This window comes from Porites lutea, chromosome 12 (assembly GCF_958299795.1).
Source record: "Porites lutea chromosome 12, jaPorLute2.1, whole genome shotgun sequence".
NCBI classification, from domain to species: Eukaryota; Metazoa; Cnidaria; class Anthozoa; order Scleractinia; family Poritidae; genus Porites; species Porites lutea.
In genome coordinates, this window is record NC_133212.1 from 19,718,723 (window position 1) to 19,742,513 (window position 23,791).

Genomic DNA, 23,791 nt, shown 5'->3' on the forward strand with positions numbered 1-23,791 from the left:
TCTCATCTTCATGACTGGCTGTGTAAGACAAAAGGTTTGATCTTTCTTCACAACCGTACCTTCTCCACCCATGCACTCCCTTGCTCTTCTCCTTCACCATAAACAAAGTTCATTTCAGTGCACACTTTCTTAATCTCAGCCTTCAATTGTTTCATTTCAGCACCAACGTACTTCACCCCTGGGAAAACATCTGATAGCAAGCTTTGTAGAAGAGGGATGTCTTCGGCGACAAGCTTTGGAACCACAGTTTCATAGACGCTCTGGATCAGAATCTATGAAGAAAGAATGATAAAGAAAGAATTTTTTTTTCCACTCATATGGTCATTTTTAAAACTTTGTCTACAATGACTGGAAACCTAGAGAGGTACAATGTTAATCCCAAAATCTTTAAGCTTAATTAAAACTGACCATTAAACTAATGAGGTAACAAAAACATCCCCTTGGCGACTGCCACAAATTATTTCCATTGGAGGTACTGTAGCCACCAGAATATTGCACACATCTTGATGTACTATGCCAGGCAGGGCTCCAGATATTTCAGAATTGTCGTTCTGGAATTTTGCTTGCTAATCAAAAGTAAACTTAGTTTTGCCCAAGCAGATAAAGACAACTTTATGCCCTGTCTAACAAATTCAAACTCTTTTGGTGCCTAAATGCAAATTTCAAATTTTTTACTTCTTCTATGTGTATGAAAAGTGGTCACATAACAACAGATTTAATAGCCTAAATATCAGGCCTTGAGTTAGGGAGTGGAGATTTTAGAGGAGGAGGAGTGGGGGGGGGGGTGGAGAGAGAGAGAGAGGAATGCCATTACAGAGAGGAGATTTTAAAGGGGGGGGGGGGAAGAGAGAGAGAAAAAGGCCCTTATCTCCCCTCCCTCTCCCCCCTTTTTGCTATTCTCTATTCTCCTTTTCCTGCAGAAATGCCTGATACGCAGGCTATGCATTTAAAGACAAAGTAGAAGAGATCAACAATGTCCAAACCTCTTGTTCATTAAGGCTCTCAGAGATGGCTGCCTCATCAGCCTCCTTCTTCTCTTCAATGAGACTCTCCTTGATTCTCTGGATCTTCTCGCGTTTGACGTTACCAGCACTAACCAGCACACTCTTCAAGGCACGCAGACCAAAGTCATAGTGAGACTGGTTCGACAGCTGTTCAAGACAAAGCCTGTGGAAAGTTGTGATATAAATCACGGTTATCATTTTTGAATGGATACCCCTTTAAGGAACGTCTTCGAAATGGATATCATCTTCTAGTCTCTCTTTAAGACAAGCAGCTCTCCTGTTGTACAGGCGTCAGATTAAATGGGCTCTTTAACTTCCTTATTTCTATCCCCTCTACAAAGGAATCCTTCTTAACAATTACTCTTAAATTGTAACACCTCCTATCCGCAAAGATTATAATGGCAGCCCCAAGCAAGCGGGATTTTGAGGACTACATTGTACTATATATGATCAAGCTCAGTAAAAGTGTGCCACTCTATCGTTAACACGACCTGTTGGTAGTAACATAGCTATCCTCTTTTTTATAGTAACCATTTTACCACGATCTCGCCACTCGGTATAATCGAAGTTATTGATTGCGTGCTCCTCTCATCGCCCGCAATCTCCTGGCCCCGGTTGTTCAAACGTTGGATAGTGTTATCCACCGGATAAATCACTATCCAGCGGATAAGTGTTAGGGAAGTCAATTGCGTTATCCACTGGAAAGATCTTTATCCGGTGGATAGCGCTATCCAACGTTTGAACAACTGGGGCCAGGAGATTGGTTGCAATTACGCATCTTTGACATGTACATAGCTAAAGTGCATGGAACGCAATCTGATCAGGTACGTTTCTAGCTTCTATCACTCGTAATCTGATCACGCGTGTTTTGACCTTCCTGAATCCTAACCTTTGGTTATTACTAGTACATACTCTGGCAAGGTATCACTTACTTGAAGAAAGGTACAATCTTTGAAGCAAGTTTCTCTGCCATTCGGAAACCCTGCGAGTACAACATGACCTGTGCAATCAGCTGTCTGTCAGGGGTGGTCATAGCCAAGCTGCGGAACAACTTCTTCAAGTTGTCAGGGAGATTGGATCGTCCAGCATAACCTGGATTCATTGTGATGAAAATGGCCATGTCACGGCTCACTTTGACCTGCTTGCCTACCAGTTCAATTGTAATGGCTGTAGCTGAGAAATATAAAGAAACATGAAACGTTATTCTACCGTACAAGGACAAGTTTAGATTAAGTTAATTTAGTTAATTAAGACTAAGCTAAACGCATTTATTCTCTTAGTGTGCAATCCGCCAACACGGAACTAAGGCCCCGTCCACACATATGAGTATATTGGTTTTTTGAAAAACGAGTTTTGTTTTACTCCGTAGTCTACTGTCTATACTTAAACGCAGTTTTCGGCACCAAAGACGCAGTTTTTTTTAAAACGGGCCCCAGACTGGAGACTTTTAAGACGCCGGATGGTCGCTTACGAGTGGACGGACCAAACCAACACGATTATCTTATACATCATACACCGTACACTCTGTAAGGGAAGCTACATGTATAGTATTTGCGTTGTGTGGATGGGCTTATTAACTTTCTTTCCCTGAAAAGGGGGGGGGGGGGGGGGGGGGCAATAGAGGATTTACGGTACACACTGTCTACAAGAGCTTATGTCCGCAGAGAAAAATACAACGTATGTGATAGGCTTACATGTATCACTGCTGCCTTCTTTGAGTGACTGTTGAATTGTCTGTACTTGTTGTGATACAGCTGACAGCATTCGCTCCTCAAGTCTGTTAAACTCGTCAAAACAACCCCAGGCTCCAACCTGACATAGACCTACAAAGATACGTCCCATGGCCTGAAAAAAAAGCGTAAAAAAGCGTGACTCGGAAGATTACAACCGCACAGGTTGTCGTAAACGTCCGTCACTGTCAACAGCAACAGTCCTATTCAGGACTACGTTCACCCGGACGATCATTCTCAACCTACTCATGAAAAGAACCATTATGGTGATGATCAAATTCAAGCTTTTGTGGAGCAAGCAGTTGTGAAGACACATGGTCAAGTATTGCCTCCTCTGGGCAAACTTGAAAACCTTTCCTATGAATTTGACTGGACATTTTCAGTCACAAGATACTATGAGTAAGAATTTGAAGTAATTACCTACGCATTGAAATTTCAAAAAATGTCAGTTGTAGCATTAACTATTAACTTTTGAGTAAATAGCCGAGTTAACTGACCTGGAAGTCAAAAGTCTCATCACAGTTAAACACCAACACAAATCGTCCCAGCTGATGACCAAGGGCTTTCACTGATTCCGTCTTTCCAGTACCAGCAGGACCTTTAAGGTAATTCAAAACAATGTCACTGAAAGGTAACTTAAGTGAGATCAAGCCGAACAGCATTATACCCTACTGGAAATGGGATTGCCATTTTACGTGTTCATCTGCGCCACACGAAGGACTAGCCGTTTGCACAGCAAAGGAAGTATACCTTCATTTCAGCTTAGGGGAGCAAGGGTGGCGCAGTAGTGAGAGCGCTTGCCTCCCACCAATGTGGCCCGGGTTCAACTACCGGTGTTGACGCCATATGTGGGTTGAGTTTGTTGTTGGTTCTCTCCTTTGCTCCGAGAGGTTTTTCTCCGGGTACTCCGGGTACTCCGGTTTTCCCCTCTCCTCAAAAACTAACACTTCCAAATTCCAATTCGATATGGAACGCACGGACACGTTTAAACGAGTTCATGTGAACTCCTAGGTGCTTCGTGGGTAAACAAGCAGTTTACAATTTTTTTTTTATTTCTAAGTTATTTTAAGACCCTGAGTATAAGTATGGCCTTGGGGAAGGAACCCGCGACCTCAGGCTCTGTACGTTTATAAGTTCTCTTCCGACTGAGCTTGTCCTGACGGGAATAGATGAGGTTAATTGAGGGGGGTACTTGTAATCCAGAGTTCACCTGTAGCCACCTTTTTTATCTCTAAATTAATCAGGAGGTCACAGCGTTTTCAGTTACAGAAATATCTCGCTCACCAAAAGGTGACCCTCCCAATCGGCCCTCCAAAGCCTGAGTCATGGTTAGGTAGCATCGATCTGTCAGGGGGGTCTGAACAAGCTTGTCCTGCACTCCAAGGTACTCAAATCCATAGTTAAATTTGGCATTGGCCATGTGAATGGAAAGTTGTTGGAGAACATCCTTTTGCTTCGGATCGAAGTAGAATCTCATCTGACTGAGCCAATCAAAATCCTTAGTACTTGTCACTTTACTGCTGACAAGTTCACGTGTTACATCACGTTGATGGACAGACTCAATGATCTGCAAATGACAATTAATATTTTAGGTTATTAAAATAACTCACTACTGACCGGCCTTAGCTGTTTGGAGGGGACACGTCTTTGGTTAGTGCCCTCGCCTCCAATTCCACTGAAATCAACTAAATTTCACGTTGGAGCGATTTTCACATGACCTTGAAAAATAGTTTCGGTGAGTGTTCGTTATTTGTTTTATCAGCCAATGGATGAAAACATCAAAACATGGCCTCTTTGTTTTCCCGCCAAAGAAAACCCTAATATGGAGAAAGCATTGTTCGATTGGCCAATCGTGTTGCAGTATTTCATCAAAGCGAAGTATCGGTTGATTTCTAGAAAGTTGTCGGGCAACCAACCAACAGCCACGCGCGTTTGGCCACGCGCGTTTGTATCCATTTAATAAACCAATCAAATCGCTCTATTTCCGTTAGTTTGTTGTTTCTGTTTTGTTCGCGCGTTTTTATTTCAAGGTCATACGAAAATCGCTCTAACATGTACAGACATCCCTGTAAAGTGGTTCTGTCGCTATGATGGATGTACGTATTAAACCCTTCAGCCCCAGAGCCAAAACCATCTCACAAGGTGGTTCTACCTTCAGTCTGTGCAGTGTTGACAAAACGCTGTTGTGTTACCATTCAAATGAAAACTCTTTGGCAGCACTTTCACACGGTAATATTTTATGTTTCCGCATTTTAAAAATAAGATTAAGAAATTTTGTTAAATTTTGACTTGGGTAACCTTTGGGAGTGGAAAACTTTAACCACAAGGTTACACATAAGGCGCACTTGCTCGCAAAATTCCAGTGTCCTTCTGTAAGAAAAGCAGAGTTTTTTTGGAACTGCAAAAAAAAAACAAAAAAATATAACTAATTAACAGCAGTTTACTTACTAAGTGTTCCAGCTTGCGGCGTCTAACAGGAGGCTGCTCTTGGAGCACAGAATCTGCCAGGATGTTAAGAGTTGCTTCAACAACCCGCAGGACTCTCAACACCGGCTCCAGGTCGTTCTGGTTAGAGGATGATGAAATTGTTTGGAGCGCATTTTCACAGCTTTCTGACCAGGCAATCTGTGATGCTAGAACCACAAGCTGGGCCTATAGAGGAAATAATTGATAAAAAAATTGTTTTCCTCTTTATACTCAGGGTGCAAAGAAAGTCAGTTTTAAAGTTTGCCATTCGGGGAAGGCACAACTAGCATGTGCAGCCAAAGAGTAATTTTAATTAACCCGAAAACATTTTTGTTGAACAGGATTGATTACAGTTCTTCTCTAATGTGAATTTTCCAAACAAATTCATTTGTCTGCCAGGCAAGTTGAGAACAGAATTCACTAGCCCAAAAACAAAATCTACGAGTCCCAGGCTATCAGACACAACTTTCTATGCACACTGATACTGCATACATTAACGTTTTAGGGACTAATATAATAATATATTATTATAATTAAACGTACTGTATTTGTTAAAGGAACTGTACCACAAAATTTTGCTAAATTTAGCTAAGAGGAAGAGGCCACCAAATTGAGTGAAATGTAAAAATGACCGCTCAAAACAATAATGAACCATTCAACTAACCTAATAAATTCAAAAGAAGGTGCAAATTAATAAATTAATTGAAAGAGATTAAAATGGATTGCAATTTAGTTTTTAACACTGCTCAACATAATGGTTTTTCAAATTTATATCTGTCTAATAGAACTTTGAGGGTAAAATGCCTAGAAGCCATATTTCTTACATGTACTTAAGCCATAAAGTTGTTATTTTCTCACAAAGAAATACAGTGGAACCCAGCCTTATGACCACCCATTTATAACGATCACCTTGTCATTATAGTGAACGACCATATTCTTTCGACCCAAATGTAAAAATCAGTGAATCAGTTATTATTTTGAGACCTCGTTACTGAGACCACCTAGTTATTATGACCAGGATTTTATTGCCCAACGATGGTCGCATTAACGGGGTTCCACGGCAATGACAAAAATGCTTCTCACCTGATAGCTATCAACCCATTTCATATACTGCCCGGGATCAATTAACTCTGAATTAAACTGCTGCACATCAGTAACTGCTGTATACAATAATGTTGCCAGGGTGGTACGCATCTCAGATTCTACACATGTCAGCCATTCATTCACTTTGGGATGTTCAGTTAATGAGACAGGTTTCTTAAACACCACCTAATTTAAAACGAAGGATATCAACAAGTATTTCCTAAATCAGTGGATAGACATTTTTGCACAATTAGGAGGGGAACCAAATAAGCATCCTGTTTCGTGACAGTTTTGGAAGACAAAGCTTAAGTAATAAATAAAGCAGCTTTACCAACAAATACCAAGAGAGCAACGAAATTTGCCACCACTATTAACATTCCCTTTGGGGGATAGTCATATGAAAAATGAGGAAACAAATTTCCAACCACTAAGAAGCACTACCCAGAAAGATCTAGAAAGTGATGCGTCATCAATATGGAATTTCTGCATTCGTTTCTCAGACGTCAACCAGTGGTGGCGTCCCAAAATACCAGCTATCTTCTCAGGTTACTATCTTTCTTTTTCGAAAACACTATTTGAAACAGTAATCTACTGTGTGTACCTCTTCTCCCTCTTTGGAGCTCAATCCAGTCACCAAATTCTCCTCCTCGTTCAGAATAATTGCAGTGACACCAGCAAACATCTTTTTGAAGTGCTTCTGAAGCTTTGGAATGCTTTTACTGTTTCCGATAATCTCCAACAAATCTTCATCGCCAACAAAATAGAAACGTGGAAATGATGCTCTCTCCCTCTCCAAATACTCTCCAAGGGCTTTCTGAATCTTACCAAGCAGATCTGCAAGACGTTCAAGCTGTCGTTGGACGCCTTGGATATTCAGGACATCAACGATCAGAGGTGTTTTGGCAACTTTCTTCATCAGAGTGAGAAATTCTGTGCTGATACTAATAAAGTAAAAAAAAAGGATGTTAAACAGGCTGTCACTGATCTGTAAAAAGTCAGGTGTGGCTCTAAGTGCAACGACTTTTACCCACCTCTGGAAGCGCTGAGTCTCGACAGGCAGCAGAGCTTTGATATCCGCACTGCCACTGAAGATGCCATCAAGATACACCCATCGTCGCTGCACATCAATCCACACATCAAACACATCATGAATGCGGTTTAGCTTCTCTTCCCACTGGAGAGCATCCTCTTCAAAGACCTGAGAGGAAAGTTTGCATGTTTAAAAGGCCATTATAAACATTGACCATCGTTTTCCAATGATTTTGGTACCTCTGCGTCCTACGTCCCTAACGCATCAAAATCCACAAAGACAGAAAACAATTCACGAAATGCATCCCGTAGGATGCAAAGAACGATCGATCAATTTGAAGATTTTTTAGTACAATATCCTGTTTGTTTGTTTTCTGTGGCTGTTGTTTAAAGATGCAGTCTTTTTTGTGCTTTAAATATATAGAAAGACTATAATTTAATTTCAGTAACCTGTAATTGAGGGTTTTTTCGTCAGTCTCCAGATTAACTGTCTTGTTACATAAAGGCCAAGCATTTTCAATTAAGGACTCCTTGTTTTTTTGAACTGGGACTCATTGGTTATGGACTGGGACTCACGATTTTTCACAAGATGAGTCCAGAACTCACCATAACTATTTGTAACAAAATCACATCAAACCAGCGTTGCTCACAGGTAAGCATGATTGCCAATTCGGTGATCTCCGAACTATGCAGATGAAAAAGCCAACCTTGAATACTGTGGTTTAGGAGGCATTATTTTACAAAGAAACTCTTCCTTGTTACATCTTGAAAGTCTTCCTCAAACAAGACTATTAATTTTTCGCAACTACAATCATGAATACAGCTTCTTCAAGTACATTAAACTCTTAAAATAGTCATATTACAAGCTTCATGCCTACTGAAAACCAAGCCAATAAATGCCTTGCATGCATAAATTGTACCCAGGTAGTCTTGGTAAAAATAAGTCAAACGAAAAGGAAATCAAAAACCTTTACAGAAAAGATCTTTCAATAACAAGAATCCAAAGGGCCAGTGAGATTTGTTTGCAATGTTCTTCTGTTTAGTACTTTTTTCTTTGGGAGTGCAGAAGAATTCTTAGCCTTTATGAAGCACAAAGGGCATGTTTCAAGCCAAGCCTACTCAATGTACCTTGTAGTATGGGGAGAGCTTCATTGCTGAGACACTGTTGATGTGTTCCTTGACTTTGGTAAACAAGTCATCCCAGCCACGGATGATACGACATTTGTTTTGGTAATTAACCAGCTCCAGTTCATAGCTCTGCCACACGTCTCGCACCTATAGCAACAGTAGGGAGGGAAACAATCATTTAGTGGGAAAAAACGGATTTTGGAACTGTTGCCCGCCAGAAGTTGCTGACAGGGCTTCCAAAACAAGCTCAATATATTCATATTCATGTTTCTCCCTACAGGAGACTTTCAAATCACAAAAGACACAGGCTAAAAGGTAAGTCATAGTAAAGTAAGGGCAGAAAGTATTGGTACAGTAGCACAATTAATGAGTTTTGTTTAAAGGAAGCTGTACATGTGTCATTTAAAACCTTACAGTTTCAAAGTGAACATTAATAAAGACCTGAAGGACTTTGGCAATACAGACCAAGTATTGGTGGGTGTTTCAGAAACCATCACTGTTAAGCTATAATTTTAATTGTGGTGTGGTATTGTCTTGTGCAACATTTTTTCACTTGAACTACTTGCAAAATAAACACATTCCTAGTCTCAGCATTTACAATTTCTCAAAAACTTTTTTCAATCTTGAACAAAACAACACTTAGAATCCAAGGCCTTAAAATGCAAGAAGGTCTAACCTGTTTCAAAAATTCTTCTAATGCCATCTCTCCCTGGGCAACAAGAATAACATCTTTGACAATCATCTCATTTTTCTGAAGATCAACATCCCAGACTTGTCCCAGATTCAGGTCACTGAGCACCCAGTTAACATGGAGCTTCCTCATAAGTGTCTTCCAATGTCGCTCCTTCAGTGCTTCTGATTTGAGTTCGACAATCATAACATTGACCTAACAGGAGGAAAAGACATGCATTAAGCATCTTACTAACTGGCAATATCCACACCCTGTCTCCCTGAAACCTAAAGAGGCAACACAGGGTTCCCACTCTTCAGATCCTTAAAAAACTCTCTTTGGTACTTGTGACATGAGGCTGGCGGTAGCCAGCTGTAAGACTTGACCGATGAATACACCATAGTTGTGGTGTCAGCAACAAGAACATAAACATTACAAAAATATTGGTTTAAAGATCAAAACAAAACATTTCCATGTGCATCACACCTAATTTGGTACATCGCTTTAATGTCCACTGCACAAATACCACTGTAGTGACATTTTTACATACAACATCGTCCTGGATATGCTTAAGGTCCCTATTGATTAACTGAGTGACTGATTGATTGATTGATTCTTTTCTTTAATCATTAACATTTACTGACACCTCTTAAACCACTCTATTATGGACAGTTCTCCTTGCTTCCAAAGACACAAAACTAAAAAAACATTCCCTAGCTACAGCACCTCTGTTAAGTGGCTCTATCCCTATCTATTCTAGAAGTTGGAAAGGACAAGATGTTGCTTACCTTAAGATAGGTCTTGATAGTTTTCTGAACATATTCAAAGGAGGAATACTGCTTCAGCCGAGCCGGGAGGTTCTTCATGTCATTCAACAGTGCATCAAGTGCCTGACGAAGCTGCAAAGATACATGCATGGTTACATAAAGTGCGACATTGACAGCCCTTAAGGTCGGACATCAGAAAATCAGATATTTTGGCAAAATAACATTCCAATCATCCTTGCCTCTTCCTTGCCAACAGCAACAGCAACAGCAGGATTTAGAAAGGGTGATATAAATGTGTTTATGAATTTGTCACACAACCATTTTGCAATTTAAGGTCACTAAAAAACAACTTAAGAGAAGTTAAACATGGAGTACAGCAACAGTTCCTGCTCAGGTTATTCTAAAAGGGGACGGCAGCTTGGTATACTATGCTCACAAAAGCAGTTGGTTGATCTGGTAGATATCACTACATGCCAATTTCACCCAAGGCATTGATAATAAGTTATTTAGGAGATAAGGAATAAGAGATAAGAGGAATGTTCATCTACCTTTCTTGGTTGAACAGACAGCCATGGTTTGTCCTTCAACTCATCCACTTTCTCCCAAATTTTTGCCAGCTCTGACCAAACACCCTTCAAGTCCTGTAATTCTTCCAATCCAATCTGGACACGCTCATCACTGGCCACTAATGTACCTATAATCAATACATAATACATAATTTTAAAAGTTACCAAAAGTAATTTGCTAAACTAGTAATAATCATTGATTATGGATCAGCATTGGTCTTATTCATATTCTCTCCAACAGAGTGCACTCCACTGGAGAGACAATGTCTTATTCTGCGACCATGACATCTACATGAAACTGAGACCCTTAGGTAACATTATTGCACTCTCTTTTCGCTGTTAACACCTTTAAATTGCATTTAGATGTATCTAGACAGCCAGAGTGGTACTTGACATGGCAGCTTGTCCTCTAGCATTTCACAAAGGGGACAGGATGGAATGTCACTTTTACAAAGAATCAACAAACCTGGCTCCATCAACTCAAGAGCTTCCTTGGCTCTGGCAACATTGTCCCTGTCTTCCTTCAGTCTTGAGAATTTGCCCTCATAAATTGCCAAGTTGTTGAGTGCAACATCTGGCCTGACATTGCCCTGTACTGGTTTGCCTTTCTCCCATTCAAACAGCAGCTCCGACGTGCGTGTTTCCACAGCTTGGTCCTCAGAGATGATCTTCATCTGCAGGGTGGCAACCTAGGAAGTAAGTAAAAGATCAAGGTTAAGATCTTCTCAATAAAAGCAGTACAAACTAACAAATGAAATAATTTGAACATCCAATCTTCCAGGGGCATTAAATATCTGGCAACCATGGTGACCCAGGTACCAGATAGACTGACACCCTGTGGCAACTGTGTACTCTGTGGCCTCTGTGGTCCCTGTGTCTCCTGTGGCCTCTGTGTACCCTGTATCCCCTGTATCCCTGTACCCCTCTGTGGTAATCTAGGGGAGACCAATGATAAGCAAGGCGATACTTCTATTAATTAGGTTGCTGAGCCATAAAAATGCCATGCCTGTCTCTGTTCCAAGCAATGCCAGAAGGAAATATACTTCTTAAAACAAAACAGATGAGCTTAGCTGTTTGACCTTGCTTATTAAGCTTATTAACAGTCTACAAGTAAGTCACTAAGTCACTGTTGAGCTTTCCTGACAAAGGATTCTATTGAAATTTTAATCTCTGGACCACTGTGGGTTAAAATACTTCTTTCACTTCTTTAAAATATTGTATGCTCTAAGAAGGGCTTGCTACTGGTTGTAAAGCCACTGAAGTGTACCTGTGTCTGAATGCTAGAGTCTTTCCTCTTGAGAATGTCATTAAAGGCACCCCATTCTCCTTCAATATTGTCCACATACAGCCATGATGGAGGGAAGGCGAATCTCTGCCTCTCCAAGATACGCTGACCTTCCTTGTACATCTGCAATTAATTTGGAAATCAAACAATTTTTTTATATAAAAATAAAAAACAAATATCATTTTATACGGCAAGTATCATGGATGTTTACCCAATAGAAATATCAAGAGAATAAGAAATATAATCATCATTATTAATTTTCTCTCCTTATCAGAAGGCCCATAACACAGCGGCTCCAAATTCTTCCAGATAAAAAAAAACACTTTGCTGTGGTTAGGAAACTTGAGTATCTCAGTGAAAAAAAAAATGCTGCCAGGAGCATTGTCGCCTAGTAGGGCCACTTAGCTAATGACCTCACCCTTAAAAAAATCTACATGCCACAGGAATGGAATTCTATTCTTCCATTACCATTAAGTATAGTAGCAGGCTAGTTAAAAAAGGCTTTAGGCTCCACAGTAGGGACGGTGGGTCGCAATGTGGGGAAATCGACTGGTTAACTTTCTTTGAGGCTATCAATAAAATTAATAACATTGAAGCCTATCAGACAAAAGCTACCTTAAGTATTGACTAGGCAGTAACCACGCTAAACAGGGGTTGAATTAATCACAAGTATATGGGTGGGTTATTTACCAAGCATGAGGTGAAGATGGCTGGTTAGTGGCCATGTTCTTTTTTGTGTATTTGTCTCGGTCAAAAAAAATGCAAAAAAATAACAAGGCCAACATCCAGTTATCTTGACCGAAAAAACTTGCTCAATAAAGAATTTATTTTTTCTTGCAGAACCAATGTGGGGTATCCCTAGGACGCAAGATGGGCCTGCTGAAGAAGCCAATGAGAACACAGAATTTGCTTTATCTTACCTGCTCACAGATTCAGCCATAAAATATAGGGTAATATTACACACCTCAACACTCTTTTCCCAATTTTTGATTTTTCTCTTCAGGGACTGCACAACAGTGATGAAACCAACAGCATCTGATGTAGAGGCTCCTTCAATTGTCTGCTCTTCCATATCTGTGCGGGCCTGGGAGGGCATCAAAACATTAAATAAATACTCATTATCACATTTTAATAATTCTGAGAAGGATACTGTTAACTTGAAGTGAGGAAAAAAGACAAATCCTATGTATATCTTCACATTTAGAGTGAACAATAACAAAATTCACATGACCAAAAAAAAAAACAAAGGAATTAGCTAACAGAGGGGTGGTTTGGAAATTTGTTCGGGTAGTTGTGATAACATTTCACAAACTAAGTCACCATAAATTAAACAATAAAGAGTAGTTCATCCAATATCAAGAACTGGAAGGCTGGTTTTGGGGGGATATTTTCATGTTACTGCTCAACCCTTAGTTATCGTTAATTTTGTGGTTTCACATGTAGACATATGCACTTTTACCCCACTAGAGGATCAAACAAGGTTGTTTGTTGAATTGTTACTGTAGTCTCTAGTTTGTTATCAATATCACAAGAAACATGCACTCTTTTTAGATAATATCATAAAGTATACTTCTGGGTGGGATTTCAGCTGGAACAGAAAAACCCATTACAATCTTCAAATGAAGTAGACCCCACTACAACTGAAGTTATGATTAATTTATCACCTTAGAGACTGTGCCATAGAAGTCTTGCATGTTATCGCCAAGGCGGGAGGCAAACTTGCTAAGGATTTCTTTGTGCCATGTGTCATATTTCATGTTCACTTTGGATTGAACCTAATAATACCAAACAGATGTAGACATTACAGACTTTCTATTGAAGTTTAACACCACTGATGATAACAGTAAGATGTGCTGAGCAGAAAAAGGATTTCAATACATTTTCACCATGGGAGCTTCTAGCTTCTAGCTTCTTTTCAGAAATTATTGCAAAACTACAACGTAATTCATGGGTTCCATCAGCACATTCTAATGACCTGAAGTGTCCTACGGTATTTAGAGTAATTTATCATTGAGTGGTTCCAAAAATTTTCCATACCTCCCCCACGGAAGGGATTTTTCCTTAGACCCCCCCCCCCCCCCCCGTCTGGAAATTCCAATCAAGCTTCACACATTAAATTAAATTTCTAGTCCTTTGAGAACCCCCACCCCCACCCCCCAGGAATTTCCAATCCCTTCTGTGGGGGGGAGTATGGATATTTTCTGGAACTGCACATTCTGTTTTAGTTTTCAAGACCCCGAGAACAGATCCATTGAACATCCACTGCCAGCCACCCCACCCCACCCCCCCTCAAATCCCCCCTGGTTTAATAAATAAATAGATAATTATCAGACAATGTAAATTGAAAAAAAAGAAGAAGAAGAAGAAAAAGAAGCTGTAAGGACGAACCTGGTGGTAGTCTATAACTATAGGGCCAAAGACCTTCTGTGTCGCCGACGTGTCGAAAGTCACCCGGGCTCGTCTGTGGAAAAGCAGATATGAAGATAAGCATTACCGTGATTTATCACTATCATTTTTATTATCATTACCATTATTATTTAATTATTGTTGTCATCGTCCACATCATAAATTTTCCACTACCTCCATTTGTTTTGTAGAAATCAACCAAACAAAAGACGATTTTTGGAAGTATGTGTAGATTTAAGTATTTTTGACACTAGAGTGTGCTAATATTAGAAGAAGAAAAGCCCTGTTACAACTGTTTTATGTAATTTTTGACCCAATTTTTGGCATAATATTATGACTGAATGATAATTTAATATCACATGCAGAAATGATAATTATTAATGGTACAGAGACAAGGCTATATTTTGGCAGTTTTGTTCAAAAGTAGTCATCTGTGGTAAACAGACCCCTAAATCATGACAATTATTTTAGAAAATATATAACTGCTTTTAAAAATGCAATACTAAAGCATAAAGGAAGCATAGGGACCAAAGAATTTTTCTTACTTGATGTCTTTCAGAAGAACCATCCATTTCTCCATGTTTTCTCCCAGCCTGTTGTATATCATGCTCATATCCATGTCCCAGAGGGACTGATACTGCAGCCACACCTGAACATACTCCTCCATTTTAGCTACTTTCTCTTCAATTGCAGCGTAAGCAGCCTGCAGGTACACTGGACCCTCTGGAAGTCTTGCCAGAAGATTACGGTAGGTGGTATCAGTGTCAGAGTCCTCACGCTCTAAACCAACCTACAATATGTTACAGCTTGTGATTAGCATCAAATTTCTCCTTGTAATATCAATGCCTTATTAAACAGAGTGGTCATGAGAATTACGGAAATGATCACACAAGATGAATTTACTTGATACTTTAACAACTTCTCACCACTAATTCTGTAGGAAATAGATAGGGGCCACAGTGAGAATTTGACTTTTGATCTTAGAGCATAAAAGGTTAAAACAAAGGTTTTTCAGTCAACCAAAGTAAAGAGCCAGCAGCCTGAGGCCCCTGGATACTGTTAGCGGCAGCTCTGGCGATGAGATCAACCTTCAAATGTTTGAACTAACACTGTCAATACTGGTAGTTTTTAATAACTGCAAATTGAAAAACAACTATTATGAATCATTTCTTTCAAAAAAGTTCTTTATCTGGTCATACCTTTCTTTTTTTCCCTTCACTAATGCCAATAAAAGTGTTCAACTTCATTTCAATCTTAAGTTCTGGATGAAATTTCCCATTAGAGACATACATGACAGGACAAATGTCTAATCATCCATGTTTATGTCCCCAGGAGCTGGGGATTTGCCCTAGCTACTATGGATGTGGCCTCCGGCTACTTTCATTGGAAAATAGAAGAAAAATAGAACCAAAAGAAATCCCTAGCTTTTTGATTCCCCACCTAGCTACTTGTTATATTTACACGGTAACTTATCTTAGTGACAACTCTGATGTTTGACCACACAAACATGTAAAATTGTCGGTGACCTGCCACTTTCAAGCCCTAATTATAGTCAAGAACCAAAAGCATTGCTGGTATGATTAACCCTTTAAGCCCTAAGAGTGATCAGCATCAAATTTCTCCTTGTAATATCAATGCTTTGTCAAACAGAGTGGTCATGAGAATCACAGTCATGATCACACAAGATGTATTTGCTTGATAATTTATCAACTTCTCCCCATTTCTTCTGTAGGAAATGAATGGGGACAACAAATGAGAATTCAAATTTTGATCTTAGGGTTTGAAGGATTAACAGACAGCTTTGAAATAACTACATGTAGCTCTCTCCTTAACTCCCACCTGATATCGGGAACTCTGGATGCGGGGTAGCAGGGTGATGTTACCAACCCACACATGCAGCTCTTTGATCAAGTGTTCTCGCACTTTCTCCACTGGAGGCTGTATGAAGAGCACTTGGTTCTGGATCAAGATCTCATGTTTTAGGACCTAAGTGAAATGAATCAACACAAAACAAAACTGTAGTTCAGTGAAGTTCGATCAGGATGAGGGAAAATATAATACAGAGTGAGTTAGCGAACATGAGTTCTGGCAAGTTACTGTAAACAAGGATCTTTAAATGGGATAAAACATAGCTGAGTTTTGGTGCTGATTTTTTTTAGCTGAAATAATAAAAAAAAACCCAAGCAAATGTATAAAAGAAGAAGTAACATTCAATACACTCACAATTTAAATAAAATATGCCCACTCATTAGTATTGTTAATATTACTATACTTTATTATACACTTCAAGGCTTGTTTATAGTGGAAAGTGCACTTAGCTTATCCAGCTAGTTTACAGGCACTCAACTCAAATACTTAGAAACAAATAATTCAAATACAACATAACAGAATTAATAATCCCAACTGGTTGGAGGTAGCCAGTTGGCTATGTACAAGCGTGGCCGAGGATTTAAAATTGGGACAACCTAGAACAAATCCAGCAAGTGGCCAGAGCAAAAAGTTGAGTGAAAAGTGAAAAGTGAAAAGTGAAAAGTTCAGTGAAAAGTTGTGTACGGTGTAGTTTCATAATAAAGTAAGTCTTTTAATAACCTGAATGTCAGGGTCTCCTCCTGGCTTGTGTGCCATCATGGAGGTGTCAGAATCATCCATGGTCATGTGCCGTGATGTCCTGCTTCCCTTCAGGCATTCAGTCCAGCTCTTGAGACCAGCTTCAAGACGACCAGACAAAAACTTTTCAACCTGCAAACACACAGTTACTTTACTATAAACATCTGCAGCTAAACAACTCTTTACTAAATAGATGTTCATTACACTGTATCCATTTCACTCTCATAGGATGTACAAGATCAACTATACAAATAAATTAATAGTGAATCTTCATGTAAATACTCTTTAGTGAACAAGATCTTAAGATGTTACCATCCACAAGAGAGCTAAGAACAGCAGTGAACATATAGAGTGTGACCAAACCTCTAACCTTCTGAGGCCAGAGTCAATGGAGACAATAAACTGAAAAACTTATCTCCAACTTGTAGGTTTGGATAAAAAATTGTCTAGTGTGACCATCTAAACTAAACCACTTTTGAGCCTCCTCAGGGCTCTTCTTATTTTTCGATGTTTTAAAAGGCAATTTAATATTTTTCTCTGGAACTTTGACTTTTCTTAAGAATTACTGGTCTCATTTTACCTGCAGATCTAGAGTAGCAACCCACTGGGGAAGATTGGAGTATGAATGAAGGTTCAACTCATCCACAGCTTTCTGAACTTTGCCCAAAACATCTCTGAATGTTTGACTGTTGTAGGAACAAGTTTCCAAGGAACGCACTTCAATGTCAATCTTCTCTACACTGCTCAGCAAGTCGTCAACCTACAACATACACTGTAGTATAAATAAACTTGTTCATAGGTAAAGACGAGCTCGAGAGGAAGAGTACAGGTAGGTGGCGGCAGTGAGCAACACAGTGAAAGCAAGCAAAGGTAAGCAAATCAAAATGAGGGGGTAGCCATGGCAACCTTGCCATGAGTGAAGACTCCCATAATTTATTAACAGCAACTGTCACACTGAGGTTGCTGACCGGAGAAGTCGAGATTTACCTGAAAAGAAGTTATGATCCCAACTCCAATTCATGACGTGGGAGGAAAAAAACAGCAGCAAAACATTATTGCAACCACAATTAAACAATTAGTAAAATGGCAAAACAAGCTGGGTATATTTGGACTGGAGATATTACAGGTCAAATTTATTTTCAGGTAAAAATTTTTCAACCAATGTTGATTCTCAATTTCCTTTGTATCCTAGCCGTATATCCTACATCCAGAAGGTGAAAGTCAACTGTACTTGCTTCCAACTTTAACTATGAATAAGACGCATGACATAGGATGCTTCACCCCACAGAACAGTTCACACAATGTCATTTTATTTGCTTAGGCCAGTACACATCTGTCATTTGCTAGAAACAGTTCTTGTACCTTTTCTTGGAAGTTAAAAACAGCTTCAGCCAGCTTCTGCACATAAGGATCCAACTTGTATGACTCCCACACAAGGGCCATACCCTATAAACATTAAAGGGGGAGAAATATGAGTTATGATTCAGCCGATACCCATATCATTATAACTTGCAAGTGTGATTTGTGTAAGACGTACTGTTCCTTTGCAACACTTGTCTAGCATACACTGTAATTATCACAATTTATTATTCCGCTATTTTACCATAATTATAAGGTCAAGAGAACAAGCAAAATACGAGGCCATAATACACCGTAGTGTCCTGGTTTTACCGGTTTACAACAGGGCGAATACCGGCGGATGCAAAAGGAGCAACTGTGGCTGACAGAATCAGGATGTTTTGGATACTCTCATTAGAAAATAGAAGCCAAAATACCATTTTCTTTTGCAGTAAAATAATCAACCTCTCATTCAATGGTTTGGCATAAAATACGTGCGAACATTTTGCTAATTGTTAACGTCATTCTCACAGACAGAATCAGGATGTCTCTGCATACTCTTACCAAAAAATAGAAGCCAATTGCCAGATAATTTTTTTTTTGTAGTGGAATAATTAACCTCTTATTCGATGGTTTAGCATATAATAAGAGCGGACATTTTGCTCATTGCTCGTATTTTTCCTCGCCCCTGCGGGGCTCGGAAAAATACTACTCAACTTGCAAAATATTCACACATATTATATGCTAAACCATTGAATAAGGTGTATATATTACTCACTTCCATGATCAATCCTTGAACTTCTTTTCGCAGACCAGCGACAAGAGGTGAGATTGAGTTCTTCTCCTCCACCTGTATAGAAATTTAGAATAGAAAAGTTCATAGTATCTTAGAGAAAAAAAATATTTTCACTGTGCACATTATTTTAAGGCCAAAACAAAACAACTAAACAAAGAAAGATCAAACTTTCTCAAGGTACCATGAGCATGAAATGATATAAACACAAAAAGAAAACTTTACAGAATTCAAAATAAAAGTGTATTGTATGCATCATTACACAGTTAACAACTCACTGCCAATTGATACAACTAACAAGAAAATAGAGAAACAAACAGATTTGCTAAAGGGCAATGCAAAAATGCAGATACTCTGCAAATCATATTCCATTATTGCAGGGATAACAGATCAACTTAGTTTGAGATTAATTACACTACAATTACACAATTCACTTCAAAATTATTGAAACTATTGAAAAGGTTCTTATTATAAAGACAAGCAGTAAGTATTACCTTTTCACATGTCCTCTCATAAGTACGAACACTTTCAATAAGTGAGATGGCAAAAGGATAGAGTTGATTGGCCTGATGTGCTTTGTTCACGATGGCAAGAGGCACTCGAAATCCCAGCCACTTCAAGTTACGAACCTGACGATTAAACGCTAATTAGCATTCTGTATAACTAAACTTAAGTAGCTTACCTTAACCCTTAAAGCCTTAATATCCACATAAATGTTCAAATTCTCGACACTGATCTTAATACATTTGCTTAAAGAATTAGTAGACAGAATTTGTTAAAAGTTCACAAAATCAGAGTGTTCATTAGGCATCAGAGATCGAAGAATTCTTTGTTTACTACACTGAATTCTCCAGCTAATGTTCGGTAGACTAGGACTGCTTTTTATTCAGACATGGAGATGCTTTCAAAATATTCTCCGGTAATTACATCATTCTCCTGCTACTAGATTTCTTAGTGAAAATCCTGAAAATTTTTCATTTCACAATGATTTTAATAATTCTCTAAATCTTTTCTCTTGATTATGTGTTAAAACTATTAAGAGAAAACTGACGCTCTAGAGTCACTTCTAATAATCAATGGCAGAATAACTAACAGTTTGTACCTCCTTGGAAAGGGTGATGATTTCTGGCAAGAAGTTTACTTTCAGCTTCAGAACATTCCCTCTGCCACCACCTCTGGCTCTGGTGCTTTCAATAGTGAAAATGCGACCTGAGACCCCCAGGTTTCGCTGCTGAACCTACAATGAAACGAAATTTAAGCATATAGTCAACTCTCTCTAAAACGTTGACCTCTGGGACCTGCACTGTGTCCGTCCTAGAGAGGTGTCTACTGAGAGCGAGATGACTATAATACCAACGAGAACTAAGCTGTGCATTATGTGATGAAAAGGAAGTTTTAAATATATTGAAAATTGAGTGAAGAATGTCAAGCTGCAATGGTAAAGGGGAAGATATCAACATGCATCAGAGAATTTAACAGGTTTTCCTGTGACTACGGTGGAACACCGCCTTTTGGCCACCTTGTTAATATGGCCACCTCGTTATTACGGCCACTTTTTTCGGTGGCCTTGCAAAAACCGCCAGACATTTTCTTGTAAAAAAAACCGTCTTTCATACGGCCATTTTTTTCAAGGGGTTCTAATGTAATTATAGGTGAATTACCAACCTTTCTTGACCAATCATCAAACAGTTCCTGTGTGTTCAGTTTCTGCCTAAAACTGTCACCATCAGCCTTCAGCCTTTGTCCCTCAACATGGTTTTCCCATCCTTTACCCAGGACGTCCTCCACACGCCGCATGTAAGCAGATAACTGACGGTCAATCTAAAATAAAAAGAAATAAATCATTGTATTAGTATATGAACTCAGGTTTCTACCTTCCCAGAGATCCAGCAATGTCCCATTTGCGATGCAAATTCAGACAAAATTATTACCCTCACTTTTGCTCTGGCATTGGAGGAAATATAGACATCATACAGTTTATAAGTGAGACTACAATATATCCATGTAGTACTTACTTGTCGCGCCCAAATGATGGAACCAGAAACGGGAGGCAGATCTCTCACTTTACTCATCTTGCAAGCTTTGCTGTAAGGATACTGGACCTACAAATATAATAAAAATGAGTCAAAATCACCTGACCTATAAAAAGTAATTTTATGCTAAGCCTTCTTAGAGCAATAAAATGTAATTGGACAAAATCTGCTTATTTTGGACATTAGAATCATCAACGTTCACATGTAATGAAATAATGTCAGTCTTAGTCAAAAAATATACCAATATGATGTGATGGACAAGAAATCCGCCACAATAATTCAAATTAGACACAAAGGAAAACCATAGGTAAAGACTATCTTAACATGTTTTAATTTTTTTTTTCTTCAATCCTGCTTTCTAAATTCTGAATAAGTCATCACTGGGGAGTTTCTTTACCTTAAACTTGTCATGGAGGGCCTCAATGTCGTCTTTTACTCTCTGGATAAGCTGAGTTTGGTACTCTCGGATAGCACCTCTGATATGAGGACGCACAAACAGAGCATTGAACCTGGAGAAGATCCTGAACATCTCATTAGCATTCTTTGCTGTTCCAAGCTGATCTCGCAAGCGAGCTGTGATCCGTGTTTCCACTCTGTCAATGCGCTCATCATACCTGACCAACAAGGGCAAAATATTTTGTTCACGAGAATGAACTATATATATTCAAAAATTGTACACAAACTCTTAGCTACGAATTTTACAATTTGACCAAATTCAAATTCACAAAAAAACTACCAAGCGAATTCAAAAATTATTAATCGAATAAACGAAAATTGTCTCTCTGTCCAAGTCCTTCCAAGTTCTAAACTGTTCTGACTTATATTTTTTAACACTAGAGTTTTTAATCTTGGTCCATGCAAATTCCCATCACACTTCATCCAATCAGGGCTGGAATGAGTCGCTTAACGCACAAATGTCTTTCACCACCATCGCTCGTTCATTAGTCCTTTTGTCCATATGTGTCTCAAAAAACAATGCAATGGAGTGGTCAACACCAAAACCCAGACCTTTAAATCTAATACACTGAATATCTGAGTCATTTTCTCCCTACTTCATAACACAGAAACTGCTTTAAGCCAATACACTTCCAGAAAGATGACAAGGTATACTGTACAAGCTGAATATCAATTCATTTTAAACACAGACTTCACCAACCTTTTAATGGCAGCTTCCCAAGCCTCTGAACCTTCCTTTGACACATCAAGTCCATCAACCTCCTTGACATTCTCATATGCAAGGTTTACTTCCTGAATTGCATTAGCATCAGCTGGATCCAGCAACGCTTCTGGCTTAGCCTCTTCATCCTCAACATTTTTGGGGGGACCACCCGGACTGGAGGGAGTTGCTTGACTGACAGCAGGAGGCTGAAGAACACGAACAATCACAGCACGCAGTTGCTCATGCTGGCGGCGGAACCTAAATGTCAGTGAATCAAGCAAAATCTTAGCTTCCTTGTAGCAGATTTATAACATTTCTTTTGTGTTTCATTGATAAATAAACTCTCTAACTCCTAGGCCAAGTTATATTGCAGATAATGTCAGTTGACAGTCTTACTTTTAATTCTGCAGACTGCAAGCAGTCTCTTATTTTTCTTTGCAAAGTTAGTCCATGAGTAACCGCTGCACGCAAGCAGCCAAGACACAAGTCACTATAAACAAGGGCGTAAGCCCGAGAAGAAAAAATAAGAGGCCCGTCTTTTCTCGTCTAATTCTAAAAATCCCTTATTGTGATGTTTTTATTTGCAATTGCACTGGTTGGGATAAGAACTGGACAGATTTTACGAGAAAAGGCACCCGCTAAGCAGTCTATTAATTCTGTGGATGGAATCCTATGATGTCACCAAACAAATGAACTTGCACTTTGACAGAACGTTTACATGGTGCTGTATAATTTTGTTTGATTTTGAAAACTAAAGCTTTGAATTTTTTGAGAACTTTTCACAGTGGCCACTGGCTACTAGTGAAATGATGAATGCAGTCTTACTTCCGCATTTGATCAAGTCTTCCTTGAAGTCTCTTGTGGGCAGGGTTTACCCTCCAAACCATCTTCAGACTCTCCTCTCTCTTCTTTTTTACAATGTCTCTCAACAATGTTTGCAGTTTTTCATACTCATCATCCCATGTAGTGAACACTTCAAAGCAAGCAACCATGATCTAAGCATTGAAAATTAAAGAAATACTTAGAATAATTTGGCTTTTAACCTTTTTACGCCCTGAGAGTGACCAAAATCCATTTTCTCCTAATGATATCCATACATTGTCAAGAGATTAGGTCATGAGGAGTAATAAAATGATCACCAAAGAGAAAATGTCTTGATCATTTATCAAATTCTCTCAACACATTCTTAAGGAAACGTTTGGAGATCAGTTTGGAGAATTTGTATGTGGATATTGGGGCTTAAAGGGTTAATAATGATGGTACTGATCACAATGATGGCTATAACACAGTCAAGCCTCTTTCAAGACAGACACCACTATAAACTACGATACAAATCCCCTTAAATTACATTCACCCACATTAATAAACAGACATACAGCACAAAAAAGGTAAAAATAGTAGCATGAATAAAGACCTTTTCAAAGTCGTCATGATTGATGTGCATCAGTCGCCTTGTTCCCAAAACCTGTGGGAGAGAAGAAGTATCTAAGGTTAGCAAACTGTTTAAAAACCCAAGACTGCACAACTAAAATTTGGAGAGATCCAAAGAATTCTTATTATATCCAACATTATTTACCCTGGGCTGTCATTAAGGGGCGGGAGCCAGGGATTTCCCCAGGCTACTATGAACTTGGCCCCTGGCTACTTTCAAAGGAAAATAAAAGAAAAATGGAACCAAAAGAAACCCCTGGCTGTTTGATTCCCCGCCTACTTGTTGTATTTACCCT

General features: G+C 39.1%; 1 protein-coding gene across 1 annotated transcript in view; it reads right to left on the reverse strand.

Moving 5' to 3' along the window:
* LOC140953519 (cytoplasmic dynein 1 heavy chain 1-like) overlaps positions 1–23,791 on the reverse strand; it is a 69,850-nt gene that overhangs the window by 40,723 nt on the left and 5,336 nt on the right. The window contains exons 5-37 of the mRNA XM_073402921.1: positions 23,479–23,529; positions 22,890–23,059; positions 22,062–22,322; positions 21,303–21,519; positions 20,888–20,974; positions 20,538–20,693; positions 19,975–20,109; positions 19,367–19,501; positions 18,858–18,929; positions 18,104–18,187; positions 17,322–17,501; positions 16,724–16,873; positions 15,974–16,120; positions 14,680–14,924; positions 14,117–14,189; positions 13,393–13,503; positions 12,693–12,812; positions 11,711–11,851; positions 10,910–11,132; positions 10,426–10,571; positions 9,899–10,009; positions 9,117–9,326; positions 8,441–8,587; positions 7,315–7,481; positions 6,885–7,224; positions 6,284–6,469; positions 5,183–5,386; positions 4,019–4,301; positions 3,232–3,332; positions 2,699–2,849; positions 1,937–2,177; positions 984–1,167; positions 60–272 (exon numbers count right to left, since the gene is read on the reverse strand). Of these exons, the coding sequence (XP_073259022.1) occupies positions 60–272; positions 984–1,167; positions 1,937–2,177; positions 2,699–2,849; positions 3,232–3,332; positions 4,019–4,301; positions 5,183–5,386; positions 6,284–6,469; positions 6,885–7,224; positions 7,315–7,481; positions 8,441–8,587; positions 9,117–9,326; positions 9,899–10,009; positions 10,426–10,571; positions 10,910–11,132; positions 11,711–11,851; positions 12,693–12,812; positions 13,393–13,503; positions 14,117–14,189; positions 14,680–14,924; positions 15,974–16,120; positions 16,724–16,873; positions 17,322–17,501; positions 18,104–18,187; positions 18,858–18,929; positions 19,367–19,501; positions 19,975–20,109; positions 20,538–20,693; positions 20,888–20,974; positions 21,303–21,519; positions 22,062–22,322; positions 22,890–23,059; positions 23,479–23,529 (5,442 nt within the window). The remainder of the gene's footprint in view (positions 1–59; positions 273–983; positions 1,168–1,936; positions 2,178–2,698; positions 2,850–3,231; positions 3,333–4,018; positions 4,302–5,182; positions 5,387–6,283; positions 6,470–6,884; positions 7,225–7,314; positions 7,482–8,440; positions 8,588–9,116; positions 9,327–9,898; positions 10,010–10,425; positions 10,572–10,909; positions 11,133–11,710; positions 11,852–12,692; positions 12,813–13,392; positions 13,504–14,116; positions 14,190–14,679; positions 14,925–15,973; positions 16,121–16,723; positions 16,874–17,321; positions 17,502–18,103; positions 18,188–18,857; positions 18,930–19,366; positions 19,502–19,974; positions 20,110–20,537; positions 20,694–20,887; positions 20,975–21,302; positions 21,520–22,061; positions 22,323–22,889; positions 23,060–23,478; positions 23,530–23,791) is intronic.